Below are 16,433 nucleotides of genomic sequence, written 5' to 3'. Positions count from 1 at the left end.
TTGGGACAGGCAGATTCGGCAGCCGGAGAGAGGAGTGAGAACATGTAAGAGAAACAACTCTGCGGACACCAAGGTCAGTGAAGAAGGAGGGGGAGGAGATGCTCCAGGCGCCGGAGCAGAGATTCCCCTGCGGCCCGTGGTGAAGACCATGGTGAGGCAGGCTGTCCCCCTGCAGTCCATGGAGGTCCACGGTGGAGCAGATATCCACCTGTAGCCCGTGGAGGACCCCACGCCGGAGCAGGTGGGTTTCCCGAAGGAGGCTGTGACACCGTGGGAACCCTGCGCTGGAGCAGGTTCCTGGCAGGACCTGCGGATCTGTGGAGAGAGGAGCCCACGGAGCAGGTTTTCTGGCAGGACTTGTGACCCCGTGGGGGACCCACGCTGGAGCAGTCTGTGCCTGAAGGACTGCACACCGTGGAAAGGACCCATGCTGGAGCAGTTCGTGAAGAACTGCAGCCCGTGGGAAGGGCCCACGTTGGAGAAGTTCGTGGAGGACTGTCTCCCGTGGGTGGGACCCCACGTTGGAGCAGGGAAGAGTGTGATGAGTCCTCCCCCTGAGGAGGATGAAGCGGCAGAAAACAACGTGTGATGAACTGACCGTAAACCCCATCCCCGTCCCCCTGTGCCGCTGGGGGGGGTTGGTAAAGAAGCCGGGAGTGAAGTTGTGCCCGGGAAGAAGGGAGGGGTGGAGGGAAGGTGTTCTGAGATTCGGTTTTATTTCTCATTACCCTACTCTGGTTAATTTGTAATAAAGTGAGTTAATTTCCCTAAGTTGAGTCTGTTTTGCCCGTGACGGTAAGTGATGAGTGATATCTCTCCTGTCCTTATCTCGACCCACAAGCTCTTTGTTATATTTTCTCTCCCCTGTCCAGCTGAGGAGGGGGAGTGATAGAACGGCTTTGGTGGGCACCTGGCAATCAGCCAGGGTCAACCCATCACAAACTTCAACAAAAAATAGAGTACTACAAATTCACTTTCATATGGTAGTCTTCTCTCCCTGAAATAATGTTTGAAAAGAGTCCATGCTGTATAACATACCAGTAGTGGTGGTCAATGGAGTAAGCATGTGGAATAGCTCAATCTCAAGCAAAAGGTTTTTCCAAATTCTTGTTTAAAACAAGATCTGTGTGACTGGCTTGTCTTACTGCAGCCACTTCTGGAAACAGTTCAACTTTTGGGCTTCTCCTTTTATAAGGCATGAAAGAAAGCATCACTCCTATTCAGATTTTTGCACTAAAATGTCCTTTTGGACTATGACAGACTAGTGCTCATTTTTTTCTTCTCTCAGCATTTTAGTCACTCTAGTCTATCCACACATTGACTAACATGCACACCAAGGCAAGATTTCCTGTTACAGCTCTCTCTGGGCATCCCATTCCCCTCTTGCTGCTTTTTTGCCTGGAGAGCTAGCTGTAATTCTGACGGGTCCTGGATTTCAACCTAGCTAGCTGATCAATACAGGAGGGGAAGACCTCCAGGTTTGCAGAGAGTAGAGTTGATCACTGAATGGAACACATACATTGACTCATATAATTATCAGAATTAAAAATCTGAGTCTTTTTAATCAGAGGAGGGTGCTGACCACTGGTTAGCATAAATTAAGATGACTGGCAAGAACATTCCGAAGTGAGACTATTCACACAGGGATTTCTTCCTGAAAATTATAAGTCCAGCTGTATCCAAGCTCCTTGGTGAAAGAAGACATCAATACAATTGTAATAAAAACAACAATGCAGTTGATGCTTACCAGAGTGAAAATAAGCTTGTTTGTTCAGAAAGTAACGTATTAAAAGCACAAGTCAAAATACTGATCTATGTGAAAAAAATGCTTTTATGTTTTTCTAAAGACAGCATTTGCTATTCATTATTAGCATAGCGTACCCTTCTCTTCTATACAGATAAAAATTGCTGCAGAGGTTTAAAAATAATAGAATCTGTTAACTCATACAAAATCTGCTTGTCCATCATGGGTTAAGGGATTCCTGGCCTATCAGCAATCTTACACAGAACTCTTAATATTAAAAATTTTTGCTGCTTACACCGCAAGGGAGAAAGAGCTGACAAAAGCCTTTGGCCACCGAGATCAAAATTGGGGATGGGGAGGGAGAAAGGGGAGTTTAGCTTATTTACATTTTTGCTTTGTTAGTAAACTGGAATGGTTGGAGCAGGAGGGAAAGAAAAAAAAAAAGAGAAAAGTGAAATTAACAGCCACTAAATCTTCTGGCAACAGCAGTGCATTTTGATGATGTGCTGCATCAGCTTCCACTAATGGTTTAGGGTTGAATCAGGCACAGTTCAAGACCCAAAGCAGTACAGGGCATCACATCTCGTTCTTTGGAAGAACATGTACGCTAATTATAGAGATGGCTACAAAATAAAGAGATCAGGATTTCTGGCAAAGCAGAATAACGATCCACTTAACAGGAAATCAGAATGCCATTTTGAATCCCTAAAAATCATAAAAGAGTAGGATTTCAGTCCTGTAATGAATGTGCGTCTGAACGAGAAGTGTTACCATTTTGAGAGAAAACCATCTTTCTGAACAAAACCTATCAAAGTTGCTTTTTCTGCTCTTAAGGGTTAATCTCCCTGGTCTACTCCAGTAATGCGAATGGAAACAAAGGCTGTATATGTGTGTGCCACTTACCACACAAAATATCCATCCAGCATTTCAGAGAGCACAGGAAGGAAATGCCCACTGAGCTAGGGACGTGCCAATGTCAGTGCTGCCTGTGCCAGTCCATTCCTGCAAAATTCGCGGCGTGCAGCAGAAAGCAATGCAGGGCGGCAGGCTTGCAGTGGGGTGGGGAGGCAGCTTAAACAGGCAGTGGAAGAGAATCAGCCATTTGGGAGGTTTAATAGGGGGCTGTTTGTTTGTCTGCCCTTTTGATGTTAAATTAGTCTTCAATTTTGTTGCAAGGAAGGAGGCACTGGGAAAAGGATGCTTCTCTTCCAGTAAACCCTGGGAAAGCAACACCTTTATTTTAACAGCCTTCCCACCAAGAACCCCCTGCAACATTTTGGCTTTCCCTAGCCATAGCTATCAGCAACACAACAGCTGCTCATTTTACAATGACTTGCTGGAGAGAGAATGATTGAAAGAGCCAATCTATGTCACATGGAGAAGCTGTGGCACAACATCGCAGGAGGTAATAGGAGAGGAATGAGGTCAGAACAAACAAGGGTAGGGTGAGAACAGAGAGGAAAATAGCAGCGAACAAAATTATTAAAGGCGAGATGCTGTACTACATAATCTATGTTTAAAACCAGCCACAACCTCAATGCTGCAAACAGCCACAGAAATGCAAACAAGCTCTGTGTTACTTTTTCATAGGGTCTCATGAATAAGGCTGATGAAAAAAGCTACCAAAGTCCTAGTAATGAAGCACAATGGTGGGAATACACTTGGATGAAAGCACAGTCTAATTCATAAGGCTTGAAAGCCCTAGCACTCGGCAGCATCCCACTAGTCACAGGGTTTTAAATAGCAGCCTTGCTCGTGTCATTTTGGAGCTTGAGAAATGCAGCAGCAGCAACAGCAGCAACCCTACCACAGCTGCCTGGCTCCCCTCTGGAGAGCGCTGCATCAGCTCACACCTGGGAGTTCACCTTTAGCAAAAGAGCTGCAGAGACCAGGAGCTCGCCCACGCCGGGGAAACAGCGGTGGGCAATTTTGATTTAGCGCCATTCACAAAAATCCTTCCCGAGGAAGAGTTGCTTTTGTGTTACTGCAGCAGACCAGAAAACCACCATGCAAAATGGTGGCATGGTTTGTATGAAGAGACAATACTTTTCACTGGGTCAGTCACAAAAATGAGCTTTGGGCTCAGATGAAGTGATGAAGCGACTCTGACCCTGACCTTTGGGCCCACTTCCCTTCTATTTTTACCCCGCAGGAATCAATTGGTTTCATAAAAGTTATTACTTTCCCCTACACACTGTCCGGTTCCCACCCTTATCTATCATCGCTACAATAAAGCTATTTTCAAAGTCACAATGTTCTTTCCCTATTCAGCAATCAGACTGCTAAAATGCCAATCCATTTACTTGCCTGAATCTGACTGTGGGAAAATGTTACCTTTCCAGCTAGGTGGACTATCTGGCTTCACTCAACAATAGGGACAGGCTTCTGCACCACGTACTGGGAAATAGCTGCAAATACAAAGCTAGCATACTGCACATAATGCAAATACTCCAGTCCTACTGCTGTCCCCGCTATTCCTGCCCCTCCTGAGCACATGCTGCTGATCAGAGTGGCTGGAGAGGGAAGACTTAACTGCAGGGCGCGCAGCAGCATTGGGACTCAACATGCTTGGGCCACACTTAGTACACAACATGCCTGTGTGCACTGAGCTTACTCCCCTTTGGTTGTCTAATTTAACCTCTGTATACAAACAGGCACATACATTTTACACAGATACCTTTGTATTGAATACTGAAACGCACACTTCTCACTGAATTTTAACCTGCATTTGGTTTACAGCACATTTAATGAAAAGGCATCACTGCTTTTGTTTCTTTTAACTGAGCTCCATGCTGATTTTTTGGGGGGTTTTGTCAGCAACTGGTATTGTCCCTGGGGTAATGTCAGCACTCTCCTACTCTTAGGAATTCCCCTAGTACTCAAAATGTCAGAAAACAATCAAAAACTTGAGCGTCAGAAAGAGAATAAACTCATCTGAAACACATTGCTGCCTGACCCCCTGCAAGTGATGTGCCAGATGGGTGGGGACAAGGTAAGAACTGGAATTAATGCATGCCTTTTTTTTTCTTCTGAGTATCTCAACAGATTTCCAGAAATTTCTAAATGTACATGAATGACTGTGTGTCATACTCTATGTGGCACAAGAGTGCAAGTGGCAAGCATGCCACTGGCATTTCAATTATTACTGGTGGGGCTGGATTCCTAGTAACTTGTTGACCTTTGCAAATATTAAGAAATAGCTCATTCTGTATTCTGTACTCATGTCCAAAATTACATTATCAGGGCCCAGGGTTGGAAAATCTCTGCCTCATCCTGTGTGTCTGAAACCACCATACAAGTCCAAGAGCCAAAACCAAGAAAAACACACAGCAAAACAAAAAAAGGGACCCTGGAAATAATAGAGAGAAATATGTGACAGATAAATGACACACAAACCGAATACAAAAATTATGATCAGGTATTCACATTGGTCGTTGATAAAGATACTTCTCAAACACATTGTGTTTGAGCAATCCAACAGCTTGGCAGCTGAAGTTTAGGTGGAATTTACCCCTGCTTTAACTATGCACTTTTTGCAGAAAAAGACCCTGAAAATGCAGGATTCTCAGAAAATAAATGCATTTGGAATACAGAAGTATTTATTTATTTAATAAACCTGTCTATCGGGTTAATTTTCTTTGTTGGAACAAACTTACCTGGAATACTTGCTGGAGAAATGGGACCAGATCTCGACTGGTTGCTTCCAACAGGAGAGCCTACAGGGGAAGGTGATGGGCCCCCAGGGATGCCAGAGAGATGTGGAGAAGCATGAGGGGAGAACGGAGACTGTGCAGGGTTGCTCTGCTCCCCTTGGCTGCTTGTAGAGCCTGATGCGCTAACAGCTGAGCTCAGGGTGGCTTCGGTTCCAGTCGGCAAGTCGTCAATGGATCCAGATAAATCCTGAGGAAAAAGGAAAAAAGAACTTAAGTAGTTGTATGAACTAATATTCAGGCCACAGGACTCAAGAGCTGGCATGGTGACGAGGTCCGTTTGTTTACTTATTGCAGCAGATAACTGAGAGGTTGTCTTTAATGTTGGTTCATGTACTTAAATGATGGCAGAAAACGAGGATAGTATGTACAATTCTCTGCTTAGTCTCTAATTCTTTCGATGAAAAGAACAAGCAAGGGCAACAAATGAATTGGAACCAAATTCACTCAACATTGAATTTAACCTTTTCCATCTGGATTAAGCTTTCAAAATTAATCCCACAAATTCTGCCTGAGCATACTAAAACTAATGAAAATGATACATCAGTTTCATTTTCACACAGTATTCATTTTGGGGTTTGCTACCGTTACGATCATAGCTTATATACTTCACCCTTTAAACCATCACCAAAACAAGAGAAGGCGGCTGTAAAATAGGCAGCCCTTCTAACACTCGCATGCAGCTCCTTCACCTTGCAGAAGAGACAGAAGAAGCCCTACCCTCAGCAGCAGCACAGGACCTGCTGGCCACCTAGGAGCAAGGAAGGCTACTTCTCTATTTCCAGCAAATACCAGTGTACAACTCAGTTTCTCTTCAATTTCATTTGAATACACTGCTAAACAGTTGCTTCAGTTCATAACTGCTACATTTTCAAGGAGAAATTACCTCCGTAGGTCAAAGCACATCTGAATTCTAACTACGAATATATGGCCATATTCCCTGAAGATGTAACACAGAGTTATACTGGTCTTTGGATCTGTGGGAGTCATTTGGTTTTTTAAATCGTTGTAAAATCAGGTACAAAAAACCAAGAATGCTGTGACAAAGCAAGTGCATGCCCCTTAACTGCCAGCAAAAATGTTAATTCCTAAGCATCACAGAAAAATCTCGTACAAACTGAAAAGCGCAAAGGTAGCTGTGCTTCCATGACTATTGGCAAGGCACAAGTTAAGGAGCACATTACCATTTTATTAGCGAATTAAGGCACAAACAAGAGGCAGAGAGCTACCTCACATATAAAACAGGTCATTAAATGACCTTTGAGGCTTCCAATAACTGGAATGACAGTGTGTTTTACTTTGGCTGATACTGACTTCACTTGTCTGGCTCACGCAAGTGGTTGCACCGTACACAACAGGACCTGTCATCTGAGTAGCACAAAAAGAACTGGGCTCTGCCTGAGCTTTGCTTAGGCAGCAAAGCCTTACTGCTGCCTAATTTTTGTAACAAAAATTAAAATTATTTTTAGAAGTTACAGAACTTGGATGAAATGCAAAGTGGTGTACTTAGAGTAACGGTCCTGCCCGATGCTGACTACCTCTGTTACGAGGGAAGCTCACAGCCAGTCTCTCCTAACAGACAGATAGAGTCAGTCTTCCAAGGCATGGAAAGTGTAGGATTAACAGTTTAAACACCAATAACATTCATTAGAAGCCACCTAGAATGCTACATGTTATTCCTCCTAGTGCGTAAAGGTAGTAAATACAACCCACCTGACTTAGCTCTCTGCAGGACACCTTGCAGACCTTATTTCCAATGAATTTCCATGAATACTTCAAGCACAACTCTTACCACAGGTTAATTTTGCTTTGTCTGACAAGCACGAAATTGTATGCGTATTTCATTAGGCATACAAAAAGCAAAAATTAAGTTTGAAACTTGAATCTATGTGTGGAGTCTGCATTCACTCAAGAGTAGAATTCCAAATCCCTACAAATGGAAATTTGATTGTGAAATGGGCAATAAACTATTTTCATTGTTTCTTTTTCAAAACTACTAACTGTAGAAAATGTAAACAAGAAATAACACCGTTTGATACTGTATAGAGCAACGCTAGAGATTTTTCACAGTAGAATGTATTTGGCAAACAGGTAAGCAATTACTGCTATTCCATACATAATATGTTATTCTTCTAAATGGAATCAAATCGCTGCTGTCATGATGTGTAACAAATGCTGCAGGAAGTGCTGATAAAACAAATGCTGCTGAAAAGCATATAATAAACTCCTGAAAGCCGAATGTAGCAGAATAGAGCCTATTCTAAGGGAATACAAATTCTGCGTAAAAAACCAGACAGGCACCCGACTGATAGAAGATATAGAAAACACAGGGTTTTCTGTTTAAAGTAACAAAGATTTTAAAAAGGGTGTGTGGATTAAAGCTTTCATTTGTTTCAGCAAGCCACAAAGTACTTGAAAAACAAACATGTCAAAATAACGAAAAGCAATGAAACAGTTTGCACTGCCCGTGATGAAATTATCTGCTGTTCAGAGACCAAAGCAAAACCTGACCGCTCCCCACAGCATCTCCCCAGCTTGCTGAGCGTGCGTGTGGGGAAGAACTTGGGGACAGGAATGAAGTTCACTTTTCCCATCAGGTTACATCTGACTTCTCCAGCCTCCCATGGGGGTAGAGTGACTGACGAGTCCCAGGCATTTCCTCAACTGCCTGCCTTCCAGGGATTTCCTACCAACCTGATGCAACTCCTTCACAAAAGCGGGAAAGAGGAAAGCTTGCATGATGCCAGTCTATTTAAAGAGCTAATCCATGCCACCCTCCCCCAGTACATGCAGAGGGAGCAGCCAGGCGGGCTCAGTACACCCGCGGTGCCTTGCGCTCCCCACGTGCACTCGGCGTAAGCACTGGCATTTCCTCCCGGGGCAGGGGAACTTCGCAATCGCCTCATCTGCCGAGGATGCTACAGTAGCATTCATTCATCAGACCCATCAAGAAAGCTGATAATGAGGTTGCTCTCAGGATGCACAAAGGCTCTTGCCTATCTAGATGCCTGGACTGTGCTACACAACCTTTACCTTGTGTTACAGCAGGCTAAAATGAGAAATATCAGCTGTTCTGTGCAGGGTGGTTTGCAGATCATTACTTTGTATTTTTTTTTGTTTAACATACGCTTTGTGGCCTCACTTAGTCTTCTAAGGTAGAAAGCCTGAGTAGGCAAGCAACTGGGAAACTTCCAGCATACAAAGGCTTTAGAAACACCTCTGTTATCCACAAAAGCTAATTGGGAAATTAAAGAGAAGGAGAAGAAAGACTTTATGTGAAGCACCTGGACAGAAAGAGCAGAAGTCGACTTACAGCTCTCCTATTATCAGTATTTTAATGCTTGCTTTTACCTCAGTTTAACAGAACAGTAATGAAGTCATGTGCAATTTCCACATCACAAACATTTATTTATATATAAAATACTGTACATGTACACATTATATACATAAATTACATGGCTATACTTGCATTTACTTAGCATATCCTTATGTAAAGCTATTAAAAAGCCTACTAATAAGAGAAATTCACAGTGGTTTGAGCATACAGCCTAGTTAACAAAGAAGCTCTGTAACTAATACTCCTCTAGAGGACAATTTAGTCAGCAGGGCACCAACTCTATTCTTCTTTTATAAGTACTATCAGATCTATGATGCCTGTAAAGAACAGAGAGACCTTACTTACTGCATCTCATTCAAACCAAGGCACCTTCAAGCTACAGTGCTTCCATTTATCTTGTTGGAAAGTTGGCAGGTTAGGTAATTGCTGGGATGCTTTTAAGGGGCTGAAGTCCCCGTACCCTAAGGCATGCCTTAAATTTTGCCTCTTTTCAGAGGCTTTTTCTGGAAAGCACTCATTTCTTCCAGTAAAATGTAGCAAGTCTAGAATTACCAGAAATGTCTTGTTTCTTGTAGATCTGTTTCTTGTAGAGTAATCTTATTATTCTTGTCTATGGTATTGGTATGACTATATTTTCAAATGTGGCACCAAATCTAAGAAAAAATTAAGGACAAAATAATTGTTCCCCCCGTCACAAATCCCTATCACAGTTCTGTATTCTCTATGTCAGCTTTACATCCTGTATTATTCAGGACATCCCAGCCAGCTTTCAAAGTTCATTTCCAGATAATACCCTGATTACAAACTGAAATGTCCCTGTGCAGGATTTATCTCTTTTAGCAAAGTGTTTTATCTCCAACTATCTTCACTTCTAGCCTCACCTTCCACCCATGCACAACCTTTATTCTTGTCCCTCTGACAAGTACAAGAACTAAAATGAACAGCATCACATTGTGCTTAGGATTATAATGTTATGCCTTCCTGGTGGTACGATCTTATCAGACTGACAGGAGAGACACTCTTTAAACAGCACAACAATTTACTATTGCAATGCAGCCAGCAAGGGATAGAAATAAGTAAACTGCTTATATAGAGCCAGGAAACCCGAAGTTACTTACAAAGAGAGCACAAAGAAAAAAAATACAAACACCCATATATAATATAATAATGTTAACTTACTCAAGGAATACACCTAGATCCAATAAAGAGCAAAAAGGAAACTACAGCAACTCAGTAACACCACAACAATTTTACACACAGGAGTATGACAGGATTAGAGCATTAACCACGAAGCAAAAATTTACACCACAAACACTTCATGCAGTTGCTGGTTTTGCTCAAGAGTGTCTCAGTAGACATAAGCCAAGATTTTACTAAAGGGATCCCTTGCTAAACACTTACAGCTAAAAAATGATGAACACTTTCTCTGACATCAGTAAGAAGGGAAAGTGTGGAGCACCTTCCTAACTGAGCTCCTATGCCGCTAAATTACACCCTACATTCACTGACAGGTACTGTAGTTGGGGGCTCTCTTGCAGGGATTGTGCAGAGCATATACAACCCGGGATTTATTTAAGCTTCCCAACTACTGCCTATCGGTTCCTTTGTACTCAGGGAGTAGAAGAAAAGCAGAGGTATTCTGTAGATATTAAAATTAAACACACACAAAACCTCCCGGTCTCCAAGAAGCTGAAAATCCCAGACTCTACCCTACCATCCGTTTTGCTAGCACGAATCCCAGCGCTATGCATAGGGAACTGCAGCAACCGACTGGCTGCAGGATCAAAGCCCTGCTCACTTCATTCAGGCCTTCCTGCAGTATTTTTATTAGGATGGAGGATGGTGCTGCTCAAAAGGCAGGATCCTGCATAAAATATCCATCTCCTTAACACGAATCACCGCTTTAGAAGTAAAATTATATATACACACAAACATATTTTACATGTAAGTATGTAAATATATATTCAAGCAGACATACACTCTGCTATTGTTTTGGAGCCATGGGGGATTATGAACAATATGCTCTGTAATTGAGATTAACTTTGAACAAATTATTTGGCTGACAAACACTCATACACACACAAAGGGAAAACCCACAATAGCTCTATTTAAATTTCAAGATATTTGTAAGACCTCTTTTCATCACAAAGCAGCCTATAATAGCATGTTTCAAGAAGTCTTCCAAAGGCCCTGCTGGTCACATTGTCGAGCAGCGAGCGAGCTAACAGCCTCCCATTGCCTGCACAACCAGTAAAACACATGGGCACAGCAACGATGGGGACCACAAGGAAAATCCTTCCATTTTCAAAGGCTGCGACCCCCTACATGGGTGTCTTCCTTCCATGCCAGCTACATTGCAACCCTCAACTGAGCACACCAAACATACCTAATGCACATCCCTAAAAAATTCTTCTTTAACAGGAGCCTGCAAGGCTGCTGTTACATTTTTTGCCAAAAGTGCCTTTTACACCCCTTACTGAAATTAATTCGGGGACAGAAAACAAGGTTCATTCTCTGAATCCTGTTAATTCAATGTTTGAGGAAGGAAAAGTAGACAAGATCACTTCCATTTCAAACACCTCCTTGAAGAAAAAGCTCAATTTTTATTGATGGGCACAATTCTACCTCAAAACATGCTATTTTAAGAAGGATTTGTTTCATACTAAAAACTTACTTGCAAGACAAACCCAAACTTTGACAATAGTTGGGTAGAAGTACTTTTTAGTTAGTCATGGCACTTGTCAGTCTTGCTTTATTCCACTTACTAGATATTTTAGTGTTTTTAACCAAATTTTTAACTTTAACCTCTATCTGGTAAACTATTCATGCAACACTCTAGATGAAGGAAATTCTCAGTATATGATAAAACCACTAGCTTCTTCCACTAAATTTAGTGACAAAGCACCACTTGCTGGGGAAACACATTCCCTTCATTCTCCAGAACTCACATGCTTCCCAAAATAACTAAAGTTACTGAACTGTGTTGCAAGGACTCCCATCAGTATCAAATACTTTCTCTGAGAAGTTATACAGGGAAGTCCCTGAGGATGCAAAATCTTGTTCCCAAAAGCCCTATACTCACTCAAGCAACCAAGAAAAAAGCGTAAGCACACAATGCACTGCCAGTGCTCTGTCTGCCATCTTTTCAACCTACGGGATCCTGGAATTACATCAGTCTTCCAGAAATTATCTACAAAAAGCCAACTTGGAAAAACAGACTCAAGTCACAGCTTACTACCTAATCGCTAAGCAAATGACTGTTTTGGACAGTTCTTACTCGTAATTTGGATATGAAATTCATTCCCAGTCTTAAAAAATCCCCCTGATGAAAAGAGCACAGAAAACATTCTTTCTAAGAAAAGTGTTAGTCCTAATAAGTAAATACCTGCTGAGAGTGGGGAAAAAGCAAAGGAAGGTTTGCTTTTTTGTTTTTTAAACAGGTTCACTAAAGCTGGTATGAATTTTGCTGCTGACTTTAACTGACTTGGGTTTTTCTCCAAACACTCAATTAATGGGAATGTTTCATCTGCCAAATATAAGGGACCTTAAGTGGACTCGCTGCAAAGTCAGAACCAAATAAATAGTCATACCTTCCCCTGCTCTGCCTTCTCCTTTTTTAGGTAACTCCTGGTCCTACAATATGAACACCAAAGTGTACATGATGAGTTGGTGCAGAGTGTCACTGGCTCAGATCTCATATGAAGGACCTGAGCTGTTAGGACTACGCAGACTGCGCAGGAAAGGCTGTGGCTGAAGGCACGCCTCCTTGCACACGTGCCTGCAGGCTTGTGCTTTCATGGACACTGAACACCACTGAGACAGCACAGCCGGCGAGGGTCAAGAGATGCAACCGGCCTTCCCGGCTGCCTAGGCAGGACTGCCACCCTAAAGAGGAATATGATTTTGTTCTGCTGAATATGGCACCCTACTGTGCATTCAATTCCCAGTTCATTTAAAGAAAGAATAATTTCTTACTGCATTTGTTTAACAAGCAAAGGATCCGTGTTTGTAAGACAACCTTAACTAAAAATAAAAATTGTTGACCTGTGGATACAGGTGTCCAAGAACAGAACATGATATGCCTGTATCTGTCATGACAGAGGATGAGAAGATGTTGCTATGATGGATATAGTCACACTTCTGTGCCTACACTGATCCATGATGGGATCTTATTTGCTTGTCCAGACAAGAGGTTTACAGCAAAAACAACTTAGGGCAATTAGAAATTCAAAACTGACACCGTAGCTTTGAGGCACCAGACGAAAGCCCAGACAACTGCACACCTCCCTGCCTGTACTGAGTGCCACTCATTACCAGGTCTGCAGCTCCCTGACAGTTAACGGGAAGGGGGCTCCTGAGGTCTCCAGCTGCATCAAGAAATCTCCTAATGGCATAAAAAAGTCACTAGTTTACAAACATCGACCCCGTGTATGAAACAATAAATACTAATGACCCATGTGCTATCAAAACAAATTGACAAAGTCTAACAAGGACTGTAAACAGGTAAGACACACAGCCACAGCTTGTCTGACAACAATACTTTTTAATATAAAAAATAAACAGTAAATCTCCAAAACAGAAAAACAGTAACATAGTATCTCTCAAAATATGAACTTCACCGTTTATCTCTGAAGGACGAATGCTTAGCACGTAGAATTTCTGGAAATAAAATCTAAAACCAAAAAGCAACAAACCCTTAGGAGCCATTTGTTTCTTCAGTATTGTAGCAAAGAAAAATTCTCAGCCAACAACTCTTGTAGCTACAGCATCAGCTACTTATCATCAATAAATCATCAACATTTAAAACAACCAAATCAATGAAAACCACAACAAATTGCCCCTATGAAGAAGAAAGAAAAGTTGTGTTTGCATAATGGCAACCTACTAAAATTTAGTCATACTTACACTATTTCCCATCCATAGTTTCCTCAGTGCCAATCTTAACCACCCCCAAACATGAAATCCCTTCTGTTAAACTTAAGGTTTTTTTCATATAAAGAACAATGAGGTGAGACATAACAACTTCCTTCTTTTGTATGTCTTTGGATTACAACCATTTTCTAGATCATGTAGCCTACAGCTACCTCCCCAGGGAGACGACAGACTAAACTGGCAGGATAAAACAGAGACGAAGCTGACTGAAGGAAAACATGCACTTATCCAGAAACTTTCAGGCTCTCTGGAGCTTGTTATTTTGGGCATCACTATCCTTCTCCCTCTCTGCAGCAAGCTTTGACTTTGAAGAGCCACTGGGCTACTCCCCTGCTTGCCAACCCAGCCTGCTTTCCTAGCTGTGCTCCTGGCCACGTTGAACGCAGCATCACAAAGCCACAAGGAAAACACCATGTGCCTGCTATTCCCCCTCCCATTACCTACTTGTTCTACTTTCACAGCTAATGTAGAAAGAAATCAGACCAAGTAAGCAAGGAGAGGAGTACTGAATCACAAGAAAGACAAACATGGATTTGAGCAAAAGCATGAGAAAGAACGAGACATTACCAAAAGAACATATGGGTGAGTAGATCTGAAAGAGATGTAAAATTTTAGCAGGAGCAGCAGCAATACACATTAGAAATTACTGCTTACCCCTTTTCCATTTACTCTGGCTACCATGCTTCTAGAAACTTGCAGCACATGCAGTTGGACATAGGCCATCTACCTTGAGACTACATCTTAAAAAACCTGAGATTTTGCAGGTGTGGCTCAAGCAAAAAGGAGCAAACACCACTTCAGAATACCATAACATGAAATGTGGTAAAATTCACACCATGTCTATCCTGCAGTATGCCCACATGTGATGGCAGTGCAGAGATTCTCAATAGGTCTATGCAGGGTAGCTCACGTAGCAGAAGCTCTTTTAACATGACCACACAACCTCACACAGCCTAATGTACCTTACTGTTTACTACTACAGACATAGCCTGAGTCACAACACATCTGTTTTGCAATTATAAATCAACATCTTTCCACATGTGCTTCTCAGACTATCCCACATTGCATTCAGAAGGCATTAGCCATGCTGTTAAAAAGTTTGGACCTACGATACTATCTGATTTGGAGACTGCAGTTGAGAGAACAGAAAAAGTGTTGGTCCAACAATCAATTGCCCACCGATCACTGAAAGCAGATCTTTTCATCCCACAGTAAATTAGGCAAGTTGATAACAAGTGAGTTGCTCCGATAGCCACAGGCTACCTATGTGTGGACCACAATAAAGGGATTAAACAACTGATGAACCTATACACCTGTATGCTCAAGGTTTAAAAGCTCTTCATCTACAGCACTTGCCTTTTTTTTTTTTTTTTGCATATTAATACCCTTTGTAGAGTTATGGTTTGATAAAAAGGATGTCCCAGCAGCTTACTGTGGGAATAAGGATCTACAAAACATAGTTCTTCATTAGCTTAGGGCTTGTGCATGCATCATACTGTGTCTCTTCTCTCTCCCACAACACCCTGTAACCAAATACCACAATTCAATGAGATGGTAAATAAGCCACAGATACACCTTAAACTTCAAAAACGCAGGTGTGCCAGTAACTTCCCATCGCTTCCTCTTGAATCAGAAGCTGAAAGGAGCAGAAAAACACATACACCAAAAAGAGCAATAAATGTTAGAAAGGCTTCCTTTTTAAGGAACTGAATAAGGTGACTTGCCTCAGAGAACAATATTAATTAATTAATTAATTCTTATTTAACAAAACTGGAACAAACTGCATATGCAGCGTTATATTAGGGTATCAGGCAAAAATGAGTGTCATAGTGTTTACTGCAGTAAATTCAGCTTAATTTGCCACTCTAGTCTCATTCTCTCAGCATCACGCAAGAATCTCTCATTCTCCTCCCTCTTTGTTTCTCTTTCCTTTTTCTGAGCCCAACGCAACCCCAGTGGCACGTAGTCTGACAACCAGTAAAGCACAAACAAACGGGGCTGTGATCACTCTGACTCTGCTTTGCTCCACACCCCCCACCATGCACACAAACTGCTTACTCCTTTCTGAGGTTTATGAGCCACAGCAGCAAAACCAAACAATTACACTTCAAGAACTGTTCACTCAACCCTTCCCACCTCTTCATTTTCCAGTAACCTGGGAAAAGGTTGGGAAATGAAATCCAAGATGGCAATAAAGCAGAAAATAAACTTTCAGATTGTTTCTCGCACATGCCAGCTAGAACCAGACTCCCTCACCACCCCAAGTTCTGGAATTCACATCTCCTCACAGTACTTCAGTGCTGGTTGGGCATGCTATTGTGCAAAATAATTGAGAGGCAAGGGAATGTGGTATTTTGAGATTATATGACTTTAACAGACTTGTGTAGAACTCACACTTCACAAACCTCTATATAAAGTTCAAAAGGCTTTTGAAATCCTAGAAAAGTGTCTCTGCCTCAGATTTCTTTTGAAATAATGTCTTGATTACCCTAGTAGGAAGGATAACTTGTAGTGCTTCAATTAAGCCTCAAGAAAAAATTCTGAAAGGCCAATACCCTCCCCTGTCTACTGCTAAGCATGCTGTCCCAGCCACAGCTTACAAACTTTGCTTTTGGGGTGGGAAGAGGTATCTTGAGGCTAAGATAATGACATGGCTGTCCTGATCGTTGACTGCATTAAGATATTATTTATCCAACAGGTTCAGAATTTT

The 16,433-nt window shown here is 42.0% G+C and overlaps 1 protein-coding gene across 8 annotated transcripts in view; it reads right to left on the bottom strand.

Moving 5' to 3' along the window:
- The window catches only part of ARID1B (AT-rich interaction domain 1B), a 340,416-nt gene that overhangs the window by 99,512 nt on the left and 224,471 nt on the right, over positions 1–16,433 (bottom strand). For all 8 annotated transcript variants that reach the window (XM_030021725.2, XM_030021731.2, XM_030021728.2 and 5 more), the window contains one exon: positions 5,401–5,644. In XM_030021725.2, the coding sequence (XP_029877585.1) occupies positions 5,401–5,644 (244 nt within the window). The remainder of the gene's footprint in view (positions 1–5,400; positions 5,645–16,433) is intronic.

Source organism: Aquila chrysaetos, chromosome 8, assembly GCF_900496995.4.
Source record: "Aquila chrysaetos chrysaetos chromosome 8, bAquChr1.4, whole genome shotgun sequence".
NCBI classification, from domain to species: domain Eukaryota; kingdom Metazoa; phylum Chordata; class Aves; order Accipitriformes; family Accipitridae; genus Aquila; species Aquila chrysaetos.
The sequence above is the reverse complement of the archived record's forward strand: the minus strand, read 5'-3'. Positions and strand labels throughout refer to the sequence as shown.